We start from the raw sequence: 22,620 nt of genomic DNA, 5'->3' as shown, positions 1-22,620 counted from the left end.
TTGCTTCTACAATTCAACTCGTCAAATATAAAGTTAGTACGTGGCATGGATAGTAGATACCACAAGCTGAAGTGTGCAGAAGCATTCAGGTGCATTTTATGGCTTTGCATCAAGATGAGATCTCCCTCCACATGTGGCCAACAACTTCACTACCTTTCATAACTATAATGGCTATTTAATCATAAAGATTTCCGGTTCTTACCTGCGAAACAATATTCAGGGATGTACCTAGGTTTTGAATATTGGTGGCTACGAGAGACAGGGATTGTAGGACAAAATATGTGTCACCTTAACTTGTGTAAATCAGATGCCAATCTGCAGAGGTTGGTGAGTGTTAGCAGGAACTTATACTTGTGATGGTTATGAAGTCCTGGTGTTAGTGGTGGCTATTTTATTTACTGAAAGTTTGATCAATTAGTAAACTATGTATCTGTGTCATTATGCACTTATCAATGTCAAACCCCACCTCCATCTCCTTCTGGGGATTGACATCCACACTTTTGAGTGCTGGTTACCAATCACTATCGACCACTATGGGTACATGATCCTAGATCCAGTGTTCTTGCATCTCTTATATGCTATGCATGAAAAAATATGGAAATAAAGTGTTTGGGACACCCCATTCCAACTGCTGGACCATGTGGGGCAATACGGAGGATTAGACGAATTCTAATGTCTGTACTAAGGCAAAGAAACTTGTAAAATCCCCACTATGTCCTCACCTACTAAGAAATATTTCTATAGGAGATTTGATCACCTATAAAATTGCTTTTGGCTCAGCAGTTGTCATCAAGGACCATTTGTTTCTGTCCAGATAATATACTGTTTGGAGTACAGAATATTTGAGCCACAATGGTAACTATGAAAATTTTTTGTCAGTAAATAAATTAAGCACCAAAATGTTTTATGCATCTGCGAAACTATTTTTGGAAAAATAAAATTTTGTAACATCTTGGAACCTTTATAATTGGAACCTACCATAAAGTGTTCTGATTTTCCACTTGCTAAGGATTGTAGTAGCTAACTGTCAGGATTATGTTGGTCCTATATATATTCAAATTAATTGGTTGCAGTGTACATGTGACTTTTGTAGCCATTTTTCTCCTCTAATAAAAATTGATTATTGGCATCAACCCATTAACTTGTATGAAAACTATAACCTGTTAATTGAGGGCATTAGTGTGCACTTACCATATTGCACAATTAAGAATTCCTCATTAGAGTAGCTAATGGACTCCACATACTCCTCTACATATAATTTTGTCACCTTTCTTTGGACATAGTATTGAGACCTGGGAGATCACTTACAAGCTTGAAACATGTGCTCTGTCACCAACCAGCTTCCTGATGGTTGTTACACATTGGTAGTTGTTATCCTGAAATAAGGAAATGCTAACTGAACCAATTATGTACATATGGGTGTGTGAGCTTCAAGAAATGGGCTTGTGCATGTAATGCTGCAGGTTGTTTGTGGTAATTAATTTGTTGAATGTGACCCGTCTTCAAGTACTACTTGTACTGCAGAGAAGGCAAGTAGAGTTTGTGTTGTACTGATTATATACATTCATCAACCCTACTTTTAAATTGTCTCTAATTGTTCATGTTTTAAGCCTTATCATAAGCTGTCAGGGTTGATAGTGATTCTACTGGTATTGTGTTGATACCGGTGATTACTTTTGTAATGTCATTCTTATTTCTACCCAATGACTGAAGTGGGGATTAAATGTGTATAACTGCAGGTGTAGGCAACCTCCCTTGTTTCCTTACTTCTTATTTCTGTGTAAATTCTTACACTTTATTGTTAATTTAACCCATTCACAGCCAAATTCTCAGGGACCTTGCCAAATCGCATCATACTAACCGTCCAGTACATAGAATTACTTAGTAACTATATATCTAAATACTTGCTATAAACTAAGGAGGTCGACTGTGTTGTTTTTTGTACATAGCAGTAACCACAATGAAGTTATCAAACAACAAAGTCTAAACTTTGGTTAAAACCAGCCCGAACAAACAACAGAATCCCAACTAGCTGTGTATTTCACTCCAAAGAACTATTCTATACAGTTTACTTATTACTGCAGTGCGATCCATTCCACAGCTGGTTTCTACCATTTTTGCTGTTACACATGTATATCTGCGCTTGTGTCCACTTTTTGTAATGTATTAATCATTAGTGAACTTCTTTATAATGCCGCTTCTAAGAAGAGAAGATAAGGCTATAATATTAAGACAAAATGTTTGCCTCATACTAATTAATAATTGGCGATGTATAGCCATTTTGTGTAGGTTTTAGCTATGTTCTGCTTGTAACATGGAGAACAAGCTAGCCTTCAACCAATCTGCTTACTTCGAATGTTGTAGGTGTGGTTCAAAAATTTTCAGCGTGAAGCTATGGGTGTGCTACTGTGAATCAACAGCTTGCACTGCCAGTGAAAAGAATGGGACACAAAGGAGGACAAAGGTACTCAAGTCCATGATGCATGCACTGTGCAGTGCATACTGCGTTATTATACCAAAAGGCACCTGTCGGAAAATTTATTCTGTAGTTGCACCAAGGTTGCACTGGAGGCGCTTTTGGACTGTTGCATTTGTTGACAATCCAATACTGCCATAGTGAGGTGGAGCTATTGTGAGGCTGGTTTCTGTTTTTTTTTCTTCAACCCTCATGATCCCTAATATACAGTACAACCCCATTGTTTCCACTGGGATACCTTACCAATACAATGTTGTAACTAATCCATTGACTGTAGCAACCACTAAGTGTTCTGGTGTAATTGTAGGGCTTTGTGTTAGCCCATTATGGTTGCATCTGTATGGTTTCTACTTGTACTGGTAACCTATAGATAAGGCTGGTTGTTCCATATAGAGCACATTAGCTGGTTGTGTGTGTAGTAGTGGTTGTGTGTGAATGATGGGTACAGAATTACAGAGCAGGTACATTGTATATAGTGTGTGTTTAGTATAGTGTAACTAGTGTATTTGTGCTGTATAGTGTAGGTTAGTATATGTAGTGTAGAATGTTTGTGTTTAGTAGTGGGTGCACTGTATGTGTTGTTAATATCAGTTTGTAATTGTAGTGTGTTTATATGATGTATTGTGAGTGATATAGTGTATTGTAGAATATAAAAATCTGTAGTTTACATTTTAGTGCTGTTGGTTTTAACTATCATACCATTGTGCTACTTGACTAGTTAATTATTACAATATTACGCATACATGTTGTGGTATGTTCTCATATGCATACACGAAAGTGACTACCTGTGTGTTGCAGTGATCATTATTATATACCTGCTGTGTAGCTGAACGCAAGTGTTCACTGGGGTACGACTGGCACCCTAACTGTCTTCGCTGTGAAAGCTGCAACAAGTTGCTGCACCCTGGGAAACACTCAGAGGTATGTACTGTTTGTAGTGCGTACGTGATGTGTGCCCGTGTGTACATGCATGTGTGCGCTTTGGTTGACTGGTATGTGCATGCAGTATGGTCGTGTGTGTGTAGTGTGCATGCATGCATGGTTGATTGTGCATGTATGTAGTGTTGTACATGTGTGTGTGTGTGTGCACACCCACACATACTAAATATGATGAATTGTATTACTTGAGTGAGCATATTTCTATGTTGTTTACCTACACTATAGTAGCAGGTACTGTACACACATGAAACATAAACACAAGAGAAAATTATTATAGAGATATAGTGGGAGATGGTGTTGATGCCAGATTGTCTTAACAGGAAAACTGACACTGACTAAATGTCATGATAATAACTAGCTACACACTACATTGTCATTCTACACTTCATCTCCTTATTTGTGGGAGTGTTTAATGTAGGCCACATTTCTGCTATTACCCATTATGAGCACTGGCTTCAGCAATTGCATGTTGTGTGGTATTTGAAATCAAAAGGCTTTTCAGATTAATAATTTTCATATTGCGTACGTGGTGCTCATGTACATTCCGTGGCTTATCTTTATGAAATGATATGCTGCTAAGGAAGCATAACTTGAAGTGTCTATCTAGCCAAATGCTCGAGATAATGCCTCGAGGTTGGTCTTTTTGTATGCATAAGGAAGGGACACACACCCTATTATCTTGATGGAATGGGCTAGCTTGCAATACTAGCTATGTTGTTACACTTGTAAAGCCAGTTGGGAAATAATATGTAAACCAATGGTAAATACTACATTAGAAGAAAAAATTCATTGTTTTGACTTTTGAAACGATTGAGTTTGAAACGATTGAGTTATGGTCTTTTACATTGACAGAATTAGGCATGTGTGTGTGTGTGCGTGTGTGCGTGTGAAGATCAGAATCCCACCATGTGTTTTGATGGGCATACTTACAGTGTACAATATTTGACATACACTGCACATTGTTACATAAATATTGTTCTCATGTTCATAAATTGAAACACAAATCACAGTCCCTGTGTTTTCATTGTGTATATCTTGTATGCATTTTTATAATATCATACTAGCTTTATAGCTCACAGTTCTCCACTAAATATATAATTCATTTGGTACCAATTATTGCCAATGATTTTTAGCAGTACCTTTCCAAATAGGTTCTCTGTAGGCTCATGTGAACCATGTCGTACCTCCTCTGATTATAAGCCACAGTGATTATCACAATAATCAATAAGTTAATTCAGATTCCAAACATTTTAATTTATATCATGACGTTTTAGTTTGGGTGATATGACATGACAGTCAGTGTTGGGCAAGTTACTTGTTAAAAGTAACTAGTTACATATTACATATTACTTGCAACTGGACTATTTAGTTACAGTTACATATTACCCATAAAATAAAGTAACTATAATAATATTACATATTATATTACTTTGTGTCCACAGCCTTAAGCTGTCACATGTGAAACTACCACCTTATCACGTGACATGATTGCGTTGTTGGACAATGTGCAAATCTTGGTTGTAAGTAAGAAGCTGGTGAATAAGCTTCATTCAGTAGACTTCATTACTTCGTTGTGGCTAGGCGTTACTCAGTGGATTACTAACGAGATTAGTAACTTCGTTACTTGTAGTAATAATATTACGTAATATTAGATCCGTTACAGTAACTATATTACTTAGGTAACGTGTTACATTTCTAAGTAAAGTAACTTGAGTTATATTACCTGTTTTTATAGTGTATTTCGTTATATTACTTAGTTACCACAAAAGTAATAATATTATGTAACGCATTACTTCCAACACTGAAGACAGCCTATGTAATTTTGCATCAAAACATGTGGCCTTCAAAAATAGACAATGGTGTGATATCAAAGGTGGCAGCCAAGAAATTCTCATTTTATGGTGACTGTAAGTAACACCAGGTAGTTAGTTTTAGTTCTAGTATTGATGAGTGATCAAGAGGTCAAGTCATGATATACTGGTTGGCATCACCAGATTTCAGGTGACTATAGACCAGGTGGTGGTATGTGTATAGAGGTTCTAATAGTTTTTGCGCGACAACAATAAATCACATGCACAAGATTTTGACCAATCATATTGGTTCATTTTTGAACTTCAAACTATAATTACTACATGTGACTTCCGCTTTAATTTTGTTAACGCACAAGAACTATTCTTCTGTATTGTGTATCCATAGCCATATAAGGTTTTAATGTAAGGAATCTTATTGGTTTGTGATACCATAGACTTAGATGATTATGGATGTGGTATTCATAATATAGCCAGGAGAGACAGTTATCATTATCACATATTTTAGAGTAGTCATGTATAATAATATGTTGTGTTGCTATAGTTACTGTACAATTGTGTGTGTGTGTGTGCTGCTGTGTGTGTGCGTGTGTGCTGCTGTGTGTGCTGCTGTGTGTGTGTGCGTGCGTGCGTGTGTGTAGTGCAGTGTGGTGTGTGTTTTATGTAAATGTAGTGTTGATAGTTAGTGTGGTCAAACACACTTATCAGGTTATGATGTTTGTACCATTAAAAGGCAATGATCAGTTTACACACACCATACACTAATTCTCGACTATTTAACGCTTCTACATCTGATGATATCCTGTCTTTTATCTATCCCCATATTAGGATGACAATCATCTACCATATGTAGAACTCATTCAACACAGTTCACATTGGTCAACCCAATAACTACTATCTAGTAAACCAAATTCGCAGCACTTATCAATTAAAATCATAATTCAGGAAAGTTGAATACTTATAATTAGCAACACCCCTTAGGAGGTTGATTTAACAGCAAAGAAGCATTATCCAGAAATTATGGAGCATTTAAAGTCTTAACATGATAGTGGTATAGTGGCATGAAACAAACAGACAAGGCATATATATGTATTAGATAAAGCACTGCCATGAGTGCTATATGGGAAATATAGCACGAAAAGAGTGGGCTATATTGCGTCTCGAGACCACTCTTTGAGTGCTATATTTCCCTTACAGCATGATCGAAAGGCAGTGCTTTATGTGGTATAGAGAACTGTCAACTTGAGGTACACACAAGACACACGAAACAATTAGAAACTCATGGAGTAGTGTTATCATTGGTAGAATAGGCATTGCGCCTGTGTTTTGCCTGCATTTGCACTGTGCTGCTCCTTCATTAGTCGTTTTGTGTGTCTACTCCATCTTCTCAATACTAAAATTTTTCGATTGTGGTACTTCAATAATCACATTTCCGTAATATTCCTAGGACTCATCCATTTATTTGAACAAAACGTAGCAAGAACATTCACTGCTGCTGACCACAAGCAACCATCATTGAAATCTTCAAGTGTGTCCATAAATTAAATCCAGTGGTTGTCCTCTTACTGGTTGGGTTGACTGGTCAGCCAGTGCAGTCAGGCTATCAGCCTATACTAGTTGGTTGATTGGTTGTACTGGCCAGAATGAGTGATTACTCACTCAAAGTAGGCTATCAGCCTGCAAAATAGACTGGCAGTTCTATAACTACCTGATATAGAACTGTGGTCTATTAAAGTGTTCTATAACTGCCCAATATAGAACACTTGTGCTTGTATGACCACTTTTTTTGCTTTGATCCTCCCACGCAAAGTTCTTTATATATATATACAGTACTTGACATGGTCCACATAACGAAGTGGTTGTATTGTAGAGGTAGCAACAGACTAAACTTTCTTTGTAAACTTCTGCTTGATGTTTCACTGGTATATGTTTCCTCCTCCCTTGCAGCATCACGGGAAACCATACTGTGATATTCCTTGCTACCAGGCATTGTTTGGACCAGGTGGGTTTGGCCGAGGAGGTGTCGAGTCCTACAAATACTTTGATGATAACACACTGCCTCCAATGGACCCCCAGGAAAGGTGAGTAAATGGCTCTTTTCTGTATAATTTGGTTTATTTATTTGGTTTACCTCTGGGATTTTTGGACAAGACATTCTTGTGTACACACATGTTCAATTTTGTGTCTGCTTGCTTGTGTAGACAAGCATTACAGTACAACAGTAAAACAATTACACCATTAGATTGGCAAGGAAAAGTGAACTTTTGTACAAAGGAGTTTTTGTGGATTGTGTGGAAATGAAAAAGTTCAGCAATGTTTAATTGAAAATATTAGAAATACTTATACATATACATTGAATTCCTGAATTCCAGTGTGCATGTATGGGAAATTATCCTCACATGTACGGTTAGTAATTGTCAGACTATATAATATACTCACCTCAACTTGTTACGGCTCTGGTCATAGAAGTCTGGATGATAGGGACCATAATGGAAATAGGGGCCATAACAGAGAGATAAAAGTAAGAGGTTGGGTGTATGGGCAGTTGTGCTATAGCCTAGTTGTAACTGGTACATGAATTATCCTTAAAAACTCTGTGTGTCCTATGTACATTTTGGCAAAGACAATACTTAGGCCTTATCAACCCATCCTTATTACAGAACTTTCTGAACACTTCTGTGCCAGATGTTAAATGCTATAGCACTTGCCCATTTCATATCGGCCAAGTCTGTTGTCTGATGGGGTGGGTGTGGGTGAATAGGAGCTTGCATGAGCAATGAATCAAGCACTTTATACCAATTCACGCCAAGAATTCTTGTTAGTAAATGGCACCACAAACCAGTTAAGCCTGTTTAGGGAGTGGTCTTGAGGCTGTGACACCTAACCACAAGACCTCAGCTGGCATGGGTTGAGCCTCCAGTTAAACCTGTTACCTGTTTAACCTGCGTTTAAACCTGGAATTACCATCAGTAGATGACAGCCACATCTGAATTCTCTTTCCATGTTAAAGCCTGGCTGCTGTGTAAAGGTTTGACAGAGGTGTGTACTGGCCAGGGGAGAAACCCTGTCCTGCAAGGACCTGTAGTGTCACAAGCAGGAGGAATATCCAGAGCTGGGGAAAAAACCCTAACTCCTAGTCCACACTGATCACACTGGTAGCACAAGGTACTTAGCCATTGGAGAGGTACCCTAAGGTACCAAGTAGTGGAAGCTAGGCAGTAGGCAAAAATTTGGAATTTAAGACAAAATCATGCAAACAAATCTGTGTGGTACGTATACAATTTTCCATGAGTTCGTTAGCAGTGTGTTGTGTTATTTGTGGCATCACCAGGGTATTATCCAAAGAGCATGCAATATGCCATTTCATTTGTTATGGTTATAATATTGGTACAAATAAAGTTCTGCTGTTTGCTGTGCCCCAAATGTGAGCAACAATATACCCTTCCATCCATATCATTAGGGATCATGGAGATTTGGGTTTTCCTAGCCAAAAAATTCACCCAAAAACCACCATCCTGGTACCTTGGCAGTATTGGTTAGGTATAACCAAGCCCAAAAGTACCATCCTAAAGGCTTCCAATAATTTTTTTTTTTTAATTATTCGATGGAATTTTCTACTGACTAACTGCCTGCCTGCCTGCCTGCCTGCCTGCCTGCCTGCCTGCCTGCCTGCCTGCCTGCCTGCCTGCCTGCCTGCCTGCCTGCCTGCCTGCCTGCCTGCCTGCCTGCCTGCCTGCCTGCCTGCCTGCCTGCCTGCCTGCCTGCCTGCCTGCCTGCCTGCCTGCCTGCCTGCCTGCCTGCCTGCCTGCCTGCCTGCCTGCCTGCCTGCCTGCCTGCCTGCCTGCCTGCCTGCCTGCCTGCCTGCCTGCCTGCCTGCCTGCCTGCCTGCCTGCCTGCCTGCCTGCCTGCCTGCCTGCCTGCCTGCCTGCCTGCCTGCCTGCCTGCCTGCCTGCCTGCCTGCCTTCAGGCAAGCATAACTCAATAACTGCTAGGGCTATGGGCTTGATTTTTTCACTGTTCTACGTCGCTTCGTCCTGAGACCTGCCTTTTGGCATACCGCAGTATGTGCAATGCATGTATCATGGACTTACCTTTGTCCTCCTTTGTGTCCCATTTTTTTTTTGCTGACAGCCCAAGGTGTCGATTTGCGGTAGCGCGATGCATGGCTTCCCTACAGTACGTTTGTAAACGGGAATCGTTTGTATTTTCCGTGGTGACTGGATTGATTGCAGAGATGATTCTAACACTGTTCTTCGTTTGTAATGCTGTGTAATGGGCTGAACATAGCTGAAAGCGAAGCATAATGGCCGCTGCACTTTCGAAGCAGTATTTGATAGCTGGGGTGTGTGTTCAGACAAAAACATTAATTCTGGTGCCATCCTTTCTTTTGATGCGGTATGCGAGGGTTCACCAAGTCGTAATAATGTTACAAAAAAAAAGTATACAAATAAGAATCGTAGAAAAAAAAGTAGGGAAACAAGGGAGGTCGCCTACACCTGCAGATATACTAGTGAACATTTATAGACTGAATTAGGCATTAAATGTTCACTAGTATATCTGCAGGTGTAGGCGACCTCCCTTGTTTCCCTATTTTTTTTCTATGATCCCTAAATGAGCTTAAAATTCCTTAAACTTGTAAACCTATAGAGCTAATCATGAAGTATTCCTCACCACACACACACACACACACACACACACACACACACACACACACACACACACACACACACACACACACACACACACACACACACACACACACACACACGCACACACAAATTTTTCTGTTACTGCAGTAAGTAGACTATGTATTACTATGTGTACATCTCACTACTGAGTGATCCACAACATAACTGTGTTATTGTTCCCACTAGGGCTGAACAGCTAGCTCGTATCAAACAGTACAACTTGTACAAGAAGGGAATTGAAGAATTGTCCTGTACCGAGGTAAGTATAGTGTGTACTCTTTGTTGTTGTTGTTGTTGTTGTTGTTGTTGTTGTTGTTGTTACTAGTAATAGTTGTAACATGGGCATTCGGGCTTTGCCTGATATGTATGTCCGACTGCCCAAGGGCCGCAAATACGAGTGCAGTCACTGGATGTATTATATATGCATACCTAAAATTTTTGATTATGGGTCAGCAGCTATACATTCTGGTTATGTTCGGTTATGATAAACGGACATATCCTAGAAATATCACGGAGAATTTCCATTACGCTAGTTTAATGTTTTAATCAGTGCTATTGAATCGTTTATGGAAAACTACGCAGTTCACTAAAGGCCTAGACAGGTAAGCTTGCTTGTAGAGTGGTTACTCCACGCAGAGCGGTAGCTTTGTGATGGGAGTGTGTCTGTATTTGAAAGCGTGTGGAAACGATCGATGAATAAGCTATAGCACTAGTTTTCACCTTAGCCCAACGTTTTTCAACTCATAGGATGGCGAGGATAACAAAACGCTCTCTGGTTTTCATAGTGAAATCCAAGTCATGCATCCTAATCACATGAGTGTTGATCGATCCCCACAATCGATTTCAGCATCAACGTCTATATAATCACTGCCCAGTTGTAGACCGGCTACATTTCGTATGTAGCCCGGCTAGTTGGGCTACATACGAAATGTAGCCTGGGCGGTTCTTTTGATCTGAGGTGTGAAAATGTTACATGTAATTATTGTACACATGGCCTTACTGTACATCATGTGTATGATAAGTGAAAATGTATCTAGAGTGGCCACTTGAAGGAAGAGCTTCAGCACTGCCTAATAGATAGGTAAATGAAATACTTCAGTGCCAGAGGAACAAAATTAAATTTATGAAAAGAAAATCTTTGATGCACTACCTATCAATAGTCTGTTTAATTTCTAATTTATCAATTATATTACATTTGTGCATTATACAGATTAATGGTCGAGTGTCGTTTGAAGGAATACTCAAGATATACTGGGGTTTGAAGAAGCCAATCACAGTGTTGTCAGAACGAGAATTAATGAGACGTGGTTCACAGCGTGTAGAGTCTGTAATGGCTGCTGTTGAGAAGGTGAGAGCAAAGATGAGACGGAAGAAAGAAGAAATAGCCAAACAGACAATTGAAGTGAGTACTTGTTGTGAAGTACATGGATAAGAATTCTGTATAGCAGTGATAGTGTGATAGTTATTTCAAACTAAAGTGCTAGGTGCAGTACTAGAACTAAGTAATTGTCATGATAAAATGATTATCAAGATTTGTACAGTATCATACAGTATGATAGTGCTGTATATTTGCAATCATGGAGGTTTGCACTTTCTCATAAAATAATATTGACCAGAAACTAGCCTTACAATACCTTCATGGTGCCTTGGCAGTATTGTTTAGGTATAATCAAGTCCAAAAGTGCTTTCAGTACAACCTGACACACTTCCAATAAATTTATTCAGTGGAATTTTCTACTGGACTGCCTGACCGACTGATTCCTTCAGACAAACATAACTCAATAATGGATAAGGCTACAGGCTTGATTTTTTTCACTGTTCGACGTCACTTCTGCCCGACAAGTGCCTTTTGGCATGCTGCAGTATGTATAATGCATGTTTTGTGCGTCTTCCTTTGTGTCCCATTCATCTTTGCAGTGCAAAGTGATGATTCATGGTAGCACTGCATGATGACTTCCCTATGTTTGTAACAGGATCTGAGTATTCCGTTGTGACTGGATTGATTGTAGAGGTCCTTCTCATAGTGTTCTTCGCTTGTAATGCTGTGTAATTGGCTGAACATAGCTGAAAATGAAGCGGAGTGGCCACTTTGTAAGTGATAGTTGGGACATGCGTTCAGACAAAAGCAATAAGCCTAGTGCCATTCTTTCTTCTGATGCAGGTTCACCAGTCGTAATAGTGTTGAAAAAAAAGTAAACAAACAAGTATTAGGAAATTTAAGTTCAATTATGGATACACTGAATTAAGGATTAAATGCTCACTAGAATATCTTAAGGCGTAGGTGACCTTCCTTGTTTCACTACTTTTTATTTCTTTGTTCCCTAATCATGCTTAAAAATTCCTAGTACTTGTCATTTACCGTATTTCTATAATTATAAACCGTTAAAAATATTTCGTCGAAGGTAGCATCCGACGAAAATTAATTACGCGAAAAATTTTTACCAACGTAATATTCGAGAAGTTGAATGAATTCGGTAAACTACTTTCTGGCCACCTGGATCGAGGCTTGGCCATTGGCGTGTCAAGCATATGTCTTTGCTGCAGTCTTTTAAAAACAAAGTTCTCCCTGATCCTAGGAGAGAGGGGTTCGTCTCGCTTCGTCTATTTCGCTGCACATTGGTAATGATGCCATTCCGTGATAGACAGCTACTACAGGACACATTAAATAAAGTATATATGTACAAATGTGCAAGTTGCATGGAATGAGCTTCTACCACTCCAGTCCATTGCTTGATTTGTGATGGACAACTTCTAAATCTGGGGCGCAGCCTCCATGGAACGGAGATGCCACACTTCAGTTTCGCTGCTTGTCGTTCTGGTTCTCAAAAAATGGCCGTATAGAATTAATAAAGTTGCGTAATTCATTGTTAAAAATTTTTCGTCGCTTGAGGACACCGGTGAAAATTTTTTAGCGCGAAAATTTCTCGCAGCTTATATTTATAGAAATACGGTAGTAGGGATCATGAAGGTTTGCATCTTTTCACTAAAAATATTGGCGCCTCATGGCACCTTGGCAGTATTGGTTGGGCTCAAAAGTGCATTCATTGTGACCCAAAATGCTTCTAATATGTTGCTACAAATTTTTTTAAAATTATATATTTACATTTAGTGGAATTTTCTGCTGACTGACTATCTGACTGATGCCTTCAGACAAGCTTACTCAATAATGGCAAGAGCATATAATAGGGGAGGAAGAGTGTTGAACTACACTATATGCAGTGAAAAATGAGCTTGTAAAGTAACCTGCATACCTTCGCTTCCTCTTGTAAACCTGACTGCTGTTGGTTACATTAACAAGTTACTAGTTTTAGCAGGTGGTCCCCATGGAATCGCAATGGCTGAAGATGTGTCACTTTCACTAGCAGAATAGTTGAGGCAAGGGATGGCAACCATAGTACGAATAATGAAGACATCACGTGCGAAGTTGATATTCATGAAGAACAAAGCATAGCGCATGTGGGAACTGGAACTGCCGGATTCCATGGCGTCCTAACAAGGCTGGACTGCTATCGCTGCTTTTGCACCGGATTTCTCTATGCAATGTGCCATACTTTTCTGTTCCTTTCACTAGCCTATATCTAAGCATGCATAAAGTGTGCCGTTTGTGCTTATAATTAATCACCAATCAACACAATGACCAGTTGTTTGAACGATGCCATAGGACTTAACTGGCTCATTTTTCACAGCATAATAGCACAGTTTGACACTCTCCCTCCCCTATTACATACTCATAACAGCTACAGGCTTAATTTTTTTATTGTTGTTAAACTTTACTTCAGCCCAACAGGTGCTGTTTTGCATAGTGCAGTACATACTGTACAGTACAGGATCTTCCCTAAAGAGAAATATAGTGATGCTACACTAATCTACTTTGTTCAATATGGTAAATGGAATGCATATATTTAGCAAAAATGACTTTGATGCTGGTAGCAATTACTGCTCTGCTTTATTTTTCTGGGGAACCTCTACAATGTACTCATACCTTTGTCCCATTTCTTTTCACTGACAATGCAAGGTGTTGATTTGTGGTAGTGCACCCATGCTTCATGATAAAAATTGTCCATAATTTTGAACCATGCCCCTAACATCCAAAGTATGCAGATTGGTTGTAGGCTACTGTCACATATTGTTCTCTCATGTAACAGGCAGGAGTTGAAAACAACACAGAAGAGTATGTGTGTGTTTTGTCATACAACTATAGCCTCATATGTCTGGTACCAGTCTTTCTTTTGATATCATACAGTACAATAGTACTGTATAGTAGGGACCACAAAGGAGTAGGCGTGGCCCACAAAATAACATCACCCAAAAACCAGCCTCAATTTTCCCAGACAATGATGAGGCAGTATTGGTTAGGTAAAACTAAGCCCAAACAAGCTTTCAGATCAACCCGAAATGCTTTCAACAAGTTGCTACGGAATTTTAAATTTTTTTTATTCAACAGAATTTCCTACTGACCGAGTAACTGACTGACTGATGCCTCAGACAAGTGTAACTTGATAACGGCTAATGCTACGGGCTTGATTTTTTCACTGTTCGACGTCACTTCGGCCCGAGAAGTGCCTTTTGGCATACCGCAGTACATACAATGCATTCTTCGTGGACTTACCAGTGTCCTCCTTTGTGTCCCATTCATCTTTGCTGACAGTGAAAGGTGTCGATTTGGCGGTAGCACGTGATGGCTTCCCTTCGCATAACGGAAATTGTCTGTATTTTTCATAGTGGCTATTTTGATTGCAGAGGTGCTTTTCGAACAGTTCTTGATTCGTGCGGGTTGAACATAGCTGACAATGAAGCGTAATGGATAGTTCACTTTCCAGACTATAATTGATATAGCTGGGGTGTGTGGTGCCATTTCAGATGCGGTATGTGTGGGTTCACCAGTCATAGTAAATTATTTACAAAAAAGTTAGCAAACAAGTACATGAAAAAATAATTTTCAACTAGAGTAGGGACCATAGCATATCGATAAGAAGTACTGAAACAAGCTGGAGTAGTGCACGATATTAAATCACAGTAAAACAATAAGAAGTGTTATATCCCTACAGTGCATTTCCATTACAGTATCTTGAGCACAGTAGGGATATAACACTTCTTATTGTTTTACTGTGATTTAAAATCATGGACTACTCCAACTTGTTTTTAGTACCTTTTATCGACGTGCTATGGTCCCTACTCTAGTTGAAAATTCCAAATTTTTTCGTGTACTTGTGGTATTATAGAAGATCACTAATAACTAGTATTTTAAAATTGTTAATTTAAAAATGAAGTAGGGATCTATGCAATAAAAAGTAGTGAAACAAGAGATGAATGATGGTATTACAGCATAGTTTGATGGGAAAGTCCCTACTTTGGCACATTAGCTATAATTTTGCTCAATGCCAAAGTAGGGACTTTTCTATCGAACTATGCTGTAATACCATCATTCATCTCTTGTTTCACTACTTTTTATTGCATAGATCCTACTTCATTTTTAAATTAACAATTTTAAAATACTAGTTTGTTTAGTTTTTTGTTGTATATAGCACAGCTAGCTAGTTACAGCTTATTAAAGTATGTACTGTGCAAAAATTGGAAACACATAGGCCCATAGTAGCGTGCATAGCTTACCTTTGATCGTAGTAGCAGTGGTGCTCAGATCTATGACCTGTCTCAGTATGATGGTCCGTGTTCTATCCACCCCGGCTGGAAGTTGTTCTAACGAACAGGCTCTTTCAGCTGTCTGGAGCTTAGTCTCAACTAACATGATGAACTTGAGTACTATCCAATCACATGAATCACTGACTCAGTCGTTGATCTTGCCGTCCGGCACTGAGTGGCTGGGTCAGTGTGTTCATAGGAACAAGCCGTCGAGTATGAGTCCATCTCAAATCTCTTTGTCAATTGCAGTCCAGGCGTTGGCAAAAGTCAAAGTGACAACACAGCAGCCTTAATGTTTCACGTGCAACACTTGAAATTATAACCGCCCCACTCTTTCAGCAGCATAAGCGCTTTCTGAAATAATTTTGTGGTGTCTATAGAAAAGTTTTGATGCGGAAAGTTAATGCCTAGGTATGGTTTTGATGCTTGAAGAAGAAGGCAACCAACCTGATTGAAGATAAAAGGAAAAACGAGGCACACAGGGCGTACATTCGTCGGAACCCCAAAAGGCACATCCCACCGGTGAGTTTGTTGTTGTGGTGTACAATGGTGACCGTGCGCTGCTTCGTTTAGGCTCTAGGCTTGCGACTGTGGTCAGGCAGTGAGTGAGTGAGGCAGTGAGTGAGTGAGGCAGTGAGTGAGTGAGGCAGTGAGTGAGTGAGGCAGTGAGTGAGTGAGGCAGTGAGTGAGTGAGGCAGTGAGTGAGACTAAAATTAGAGTTTTTGGCGATTTTAAAAAATTTTATATCCGGCCACCTGTAAGTGTTTTGTCGTAGTTAATGCTGTTTTATGCATTATATGGACTAGTACTATTCCGTAAAGGTGATTTTCACCGCGTAAAATGTCTGTAGGATGATTTTTAAAGACAGAATTTTGGGTGGCACACAAAACATTCACCACGATCCCTACTTAAACGGTACAACCGTACCATTTGATTAATACGTTACAAAAAGGTAACAAACAAGTATAAGGAAAAATTAGAATTTTCATTACACTTGTACATATAATTATGTACGGCTTACCAATTCTCCGATAGTGTGTCCTACTGTATGATATGCTGACTACAATGTCTTGGACAAGTACACTGGTATTGAAGTGTCCATTGGAAACAGATTTCAAATGTTCCAATATATTTGTTGTGCTTAGCCTGTTGTGTTCCTAATCATCCTGTTTAGCCTGTCATTTTCTGTTCATTGTATTGAACCTGGTCTGCTTTATTGCTATTCATTAAATTGTGGTTTTAATCTCATTAGGAGGAGAAAGAAAAGGAATCATCTACTGAACCAGAGGAAATGAGTATGAGAAAACGAACGTCAACATTACCAATGAATCCACGTGTTCTCAGTCCTCCTGACTCTATGGACTTCCATGAAGATGAATCATTACTAAGTGAGTAGCTGCTTATCTATAGTGGTATTGAAACTGACACTGATACACACACACACACACACGCACACGCACACACACACACACACACACATACACACACACACACACACACATACACACAATGGGACCTTCCATGTCCACCATTGACTGTACGTTCCACATGCTAGCTGTTAAAACAGCTGTTTTTGCACTTTAAGCTGATGGTATCCTTGAGAGGCTTGCAACACCTCAGCAGGGGTACGAGCATGGCGAGTGCCAAGTGACACCATTGTATGATGTCTTGGGCCTGACAAACACTCACAAATCAGCTAAATATTGATGCCCAGGGTTTGCCACACAGAGGCACTGACACTGAGTGTCAGTGCCTCACAAACCCCGGGCATCAATATTTTGTTGGCTAAACTGATCTGTGAGTGTTTGTCAAGCCCAGGACATCGTACAATGGTGTCACTTGGCACTCGCCATGCTCGCACTCCTACTGAGGTGTTGTAAGTTTCTCAGAGATACCATCAGCTTAACTCGGCACAAAGTAAAAAAACAGCTGTTTTAACAGCTAGCATGTGGAACGTATAGTCAATGGTGGACATGGAAGGTCCCACTGTGTGTTTGTGTGTGTGTGTGTGTGTGTGTGTGTGTGTGTGTGTGTGTGTGTGTGTGTGTGTGTGTGTGTGTGTGTGTGTAGTACATTATACATAGTGTGTATTCCAATATATTCCTACCCCACACAGATGGTTCAGCAAATTCAGCAGTAGAGAAAAGAGCTCGTAATAGGCAGCGTTCCAATTCTGTTGGCAAGCGAAGATCAAGAGTTGGATCGTTCAGAAAATACAAGGAAAATTTAGAGAATGAGGTGTGTGAATACAATGTTCATCTCATTTGTACAATACTAGAATAGAAAAGATCCTTAATGTGTTACTCATTGTAAAACTATTTTTGTATGGCCTTTATACATAGAATTATCTCCAAAGTAGATTGTATTCAGGCAAATGTTGAATTTAGTTAGAAAGATGGATGAGCTGTTATTTCTAGTGCTGCACGTGTAGCGTCAGTAAAATATAAATAAACAATTTCACAGTGGCTCTATGGTTATGAACTGCTGGCAGTGTTCTCCATAAGTGTACAAAGTTGTAACAGCAAATATCTGGTTAGAGATTTGATAACACCCAATCTGAATCTAATGTATTCACTAATTGTACACAGATATACTGCACTTATGACTAAAATATTTTTAGGCTTCAATTTTGGATGTTAACGTTTTGCTATGAAGTACGTAGATGTACTTAGGGTTCAGTGTACAATCAATGACTCTGCTATGAACACTTTGTTACTATCATCTCATAGCCATCATCTTTCACTCCACCTTATGGTAGTGCCACTAACCTCAGAGTATCCAACACTTCAAAGATGAGAGAAGTCATCAAAATGTTATTGATTAAATTTAAGGTAAGATATAGTGCATACATAACTTGACCTACACCTGCCAGTAAACTGAACTCTTCACTTTAAAAGATGTTGTAGAAAAGTCTTCACAATAATGACAATGATTTTGGTTCCCATGGTATTTGTTTTACTTAGAATAAAACCTGCAGCAAAAGTGTATGGCCAAAAGTGATGTACATTATTGGGGTGAGCCTGAGCAAGCTGCATGGTATTATAAGTAATGATTTCCTCTCCACCTAAATCAAAATCAGATGCTTAAAAGTAGTCATTAAAATCAGTACCCTCCTTCAGTTTAAACAGCTTACTATCTCACTATCTCACTATCCCCATCAACAATGATATGTTGGTTTTGTGATTTTGTCTGTAATTTGTGGTTGATCAATGTACTGTATGACCTCATGTCAGGTGATCAATGACCCTGGTGAGTTCTCACTGTACGTAGTACAAGATACTGGAGTAATACAAGCTTGTAAAGAAGAGGAACATCCCTTGATGACAAGGTTAAAACTTGGACCCAATGAGGTGAGAATTATATCGGTATGTTTTAGAGGGAAATCACAATATGTACTAGATGAATAAAAAATTGGAAATTTTAAAATGGGAATAGGGATCGCTGAAAAAAGCCACAAAACAAGAAGGGATTGCTGGGGTGGTAATGTAAACCACAAATCCCTATTTTGACTCTGTCATAAATCTTTAGTTACATGCTCTGTCATTTTGAAGTGAGTCAAAATAGGGATTTGTGGTTTACATTACCACCCCAGTGATCCCTTCTTGTTTCGTGGCGATCCCTATTCCCATTTCAATTTTTTATTCATCTAGTTTGTGTACTTTTTATTAATCCAGTAATGGATTATGAAGAAGACTGTTGTGAATAGTGTAATTTTGCATTCTGCATAGTAACACCATCAACATTTCAGTACACACATGAAACTGATCAAATTGCAATGTGCATACAGACTGAGAGTCTCCTAATATGAGCTACAATTTACATTACTGGTGCCTTTAATAGCTGTCAAATTCAGTGCAAGGATTGTTATACACTTGACTGCATTATTAGAATATTTACATGACTGCTCTATTAGAGTATTTAATCTGGATAACACGCCCACGTACATTAATCACGGAGCCAAAAAAAACCACCTTGCAGCAAAGTCATCAGCCCAGATTAGCTTCCTGGCCTATACTGAGTTTAATAAAGACAGATTCTATTAGCCACAAGCAGTGCACACCAAAAAACCTAACTGAGTTTGATTTGTATGGTTTCTCGGGCATAATGGCGTTTTGGCAAGAAGAAACAGCCCGGTTTGGGCTGTTTCCATCCGAAAACGAAATCAAAAATAGGTCATGGACACGCACAATGATCCATTCAGCAAGCCTTACTACTTTTTATCTCAGGATTCTCTTGTTAAACTTCACTATACCTGTGAAAGAATAATAATAATATTATGAATAATAATAATAAACGGGCATATTTCAGGTTTGTCTGAAATACACATACTGTTTCCTTTTCACTTGATACTTACTAGTGGACCTATACTCATTGCAAAGAACCACCAGAGGGTTGTTTTGAGTTGAAGGATGCTTTTCAAGGTGGTGTGTGTTCTATTAGGATTTTTGCGAAAAACATGGGTAATCCCTATTATGAACCCACTGTTGTGGTTCATGATAATGGGAGGAGGAGTGTATGTAGTTCAAGGTAAATTTTCTTTCTAGAATGAGATTTATTGGCCTGTATTTAAAGATGGACATTTCCTTATTAGGAATTGTGTAGATTTGTTTCTTATTTCACACAGGAATTGGCTAAGATTTACATAATGGAAGCAGACAGCAGTGTGGATGTGTCAGCAGAAGTGAGTACAAGTGTTGTTATGTCTACCCTAGTCAAGTGGTTGTGAGTAGTGTGTAGTTGTCAGATAAATAACAACCATGTACAGAGATGGTAAATATACTGATCAAATTTCTACAGCTTCTCTCAGCTACCATGCTGTTCAATAGTTGTAGTCCCACTTTTTTTTTTTAATGCTCTACATGGTAACATGTAAAGTACCATTTATCAACCACTAGTACTTGTTATTGAAACAACATGTAATACCAATTAAACCTCAGTGCGTGGGAGTATCAAAGCGCCGCGCTGGGTTATAACTACCATACAGCTAGACAGAGCGGCGCTGCTACTGTACGATATATTAGTTATCACCCTGTTGCAGAGCCACTCAGTCTCTTTTGTGACATCATAATAACCGCGAATGGCATTGTTTACCAATGGAACAAAGAGCCAAATAAGGAAATATTGATACAAAACACACCAATACAGCACTTAAAACTACCTAAATTTACAAGAAAACTGTTAATCCTTTACACAATAACACTACAGGTTACCAATACGATAGTTTAACAAATGTTAAGAATAGTACGTGACGATTTTCGCTCCAGCAATCACTCCCAACGGTCACTATGGTGAAGAACTAACTTCCTCTAGCTTCATCGTTCTATCTTGGACTATGGTAGCCACTTGTTGGTCTTTATTTTTCTCTTGCACACCACGCGACACCACTATACCAATTTCTGACGAAGGTGAATCGTATCTGGAACCGCTGCTTCATAACACCGCCCTTCGCTACAGTTTGTAGGCAGTATGTAAGGTCTCTCTTGTGGCTACGAAGTAGAATCTCCACACAATTCGGACGAAATCTTGAGCACAGTGACAGGAACTCAAACCGGAACTTAATTTACTATCCGTAAACTTCTGCGCACTCCCGTGCACTGGGATATAAAACAGTTATATCCCGTATACTCGGATGATATCATTATTATTACACTCATCCTCTGCTCCGCCTCGGACTAGTGTAATAACAATGATATCAGCCTCGTACCGGGATATAACTATAACTTATCAATCAGTTACTTTTATCACTGTACCCTACCCTATATTTTGTCAGGGGAATACACTATGTACGTAGCTTGTACTACCTTGGGTTATGTGTACACTGCTACTGGTCACATTGTAGGCAGCAGAGTTCATCAAGTTCTCATTCACTGAACTGGACTTGTTCTTGAGGAAGTACAGTGAAGAAGAGGAGAAGGCTATAGCGGCTTTGAGGAAGAAGTAAGTGTGCGTGCGTGTGTGTGTGTGTGTGCGCACGCGCACGTTTGTACACACACTCTTTTATCCGATTCAAACCTATTTTTGCTGACAGCAGTAAATGAGCAGTTTTACCAAACTGCTGATGTGTGACTGTTCTATTAGAGTATTGAACATGACTGTTGTATTGGAGTGACTGTTTTATTAGAGTATTTCGAGTGGACCTCAGATGGCTGGACTATGTGATACTTTTAAGAGTGTGTGGTCATTCCATGCATCCTCACCATGCTACCAGTAAGAGGTGTGGTCGATATGATTGATTGCAATAAGTACTGCTAGATTATTAAGGGGTGTGTTGTGGTGTTCAATCATTATTGGTGCTGCTAGATCATAAAGGGGAGTGGTCAATCCTAATATGCATACAACTATGAGTATGGTGTCTACTGGTTAGTAGAGTTAGTACGGTGTCTACTCTTACAACAGCATGAGTGCTATAAATAAATTTGTGGCATCTACATACTGAAAGTGTTGGTATGGAAAATTGGTTCCATGATATGGTTTCGTTGTATCAAGATGATGATTGAAGATAGAAAGGCAAGACAGACACATGTTGGGGCACATGCCACTGGTGAACTTGTTTTTGTGGCATATTATGGTGGTCATGCAGTGCATTTAGCTTCTAGCCTTTTGACTGTGGTCAGGCAGGCAGGGCAGGTGGGCAGACAAAAATTGGGTTTGCAAGTTTCCATATGGTTATATTCCTAGTAAACAAATTTTACTCAAGAATTTTGCTGCAACAAAGTTGTTGTCATTAAAAATGCATAGGGCCAGTTGAGACATAATATTATGGAGGTTGAGCTATGATGTCATTGTTATTCTATTCTATAGGTTTGATGATCTCCGGGAACCACTAGTAGTACAGATCAGTGAGATCAGACGTCAGATGTTACTGAGTCCTCACAAAGAGACTGCCGTATAACGACAGCACACACCCATATCACACCCTCTTTTTAACAAAAGTACTATCACACTGTCCCAGTATTGCTGAAGTTTATTTTTAATACATGTTGTGTCTTGTGTGTAGTGAAATGTGTGATGTTGTAGTGTTGTACCACGAATATCAGATGAATTTTGATATAAAATGTGTTTGTGCTGA

At 39.2% G+C, this 22,620-nt stretch overlaps 1 protein-coding gene across 3 annotated transcripts in view; it reads left to right on the top strand.

Annotated features, from left to right (window-relative positions):
* LOC136261439 (ras association domain-containing protein 4-like) overlaps window positions 1–22,620 on the top strand; it is a 26,241-nt gene extending 3,621 nt beyond the window's left edge. For all 3 annotated transcript variants that reach the window (XM_066055447.1, XM_066055449.1, XM_066055448.1), the window contains exons 3-13: window positions 3,303–3,397; window positions 7,171–7,304; window positions 10,098–10,170; window positions 11,122–11,313; window positions 16,804–16,939; window positions 17,668–17,789; window positions 18,281–18,382; window positions 18,785–18,901; window positions 20,176–20,232; window positions 21,391–21,488; window positions 22,353–22,620. In XM_066055447.1, the coding sequence (XP_065911519.1) occupies window positions 3,303–3,397; window positions 7,171–7,304; window positions 10,098–10,170; window positions 11,122–11,313; window positions 16,804–16,939; window positions 17,668–17,789; window positions 18,281–18,382; window positions 18,785–18,901; window positions 20,176–20,232; window positions 21,391–21,488; window positions 22,353–22,443 (1,217 nt within the window). In that variant the 3' untranslated portion in view covers window positions 22,444–22,620. The remainder of the gene's footprint in view (window positions 1–3,302; window positions 3,398–7,170; window positions 7,305–10,097; window positions 10,171–11,121; window positions 11,314–16,803; window positions 16,940–17,667; window positions 17,790–18,280; window positions 18,383–18,784; window positions 18,902–20,175; window positions 20,233–21,390; window positions 21,489–22,352) is intronic.

Source organism: Dysidea avara, chromosome 7 (assembly GCF_963678975.1).
Source record: "Dysidea avara chromosome 7, odDysAvar1.4, whole genome shotgun sequence".
Lineage (NCBI taxonomy): Eukaryota > Metazoa > Porifera > Demospongiae > Dictyoceratida > Dysideidae > Dysidea > Dysidea avara.
This window is presented reverse-complemented; position numbering and strand designations above follow the sequence as displayed.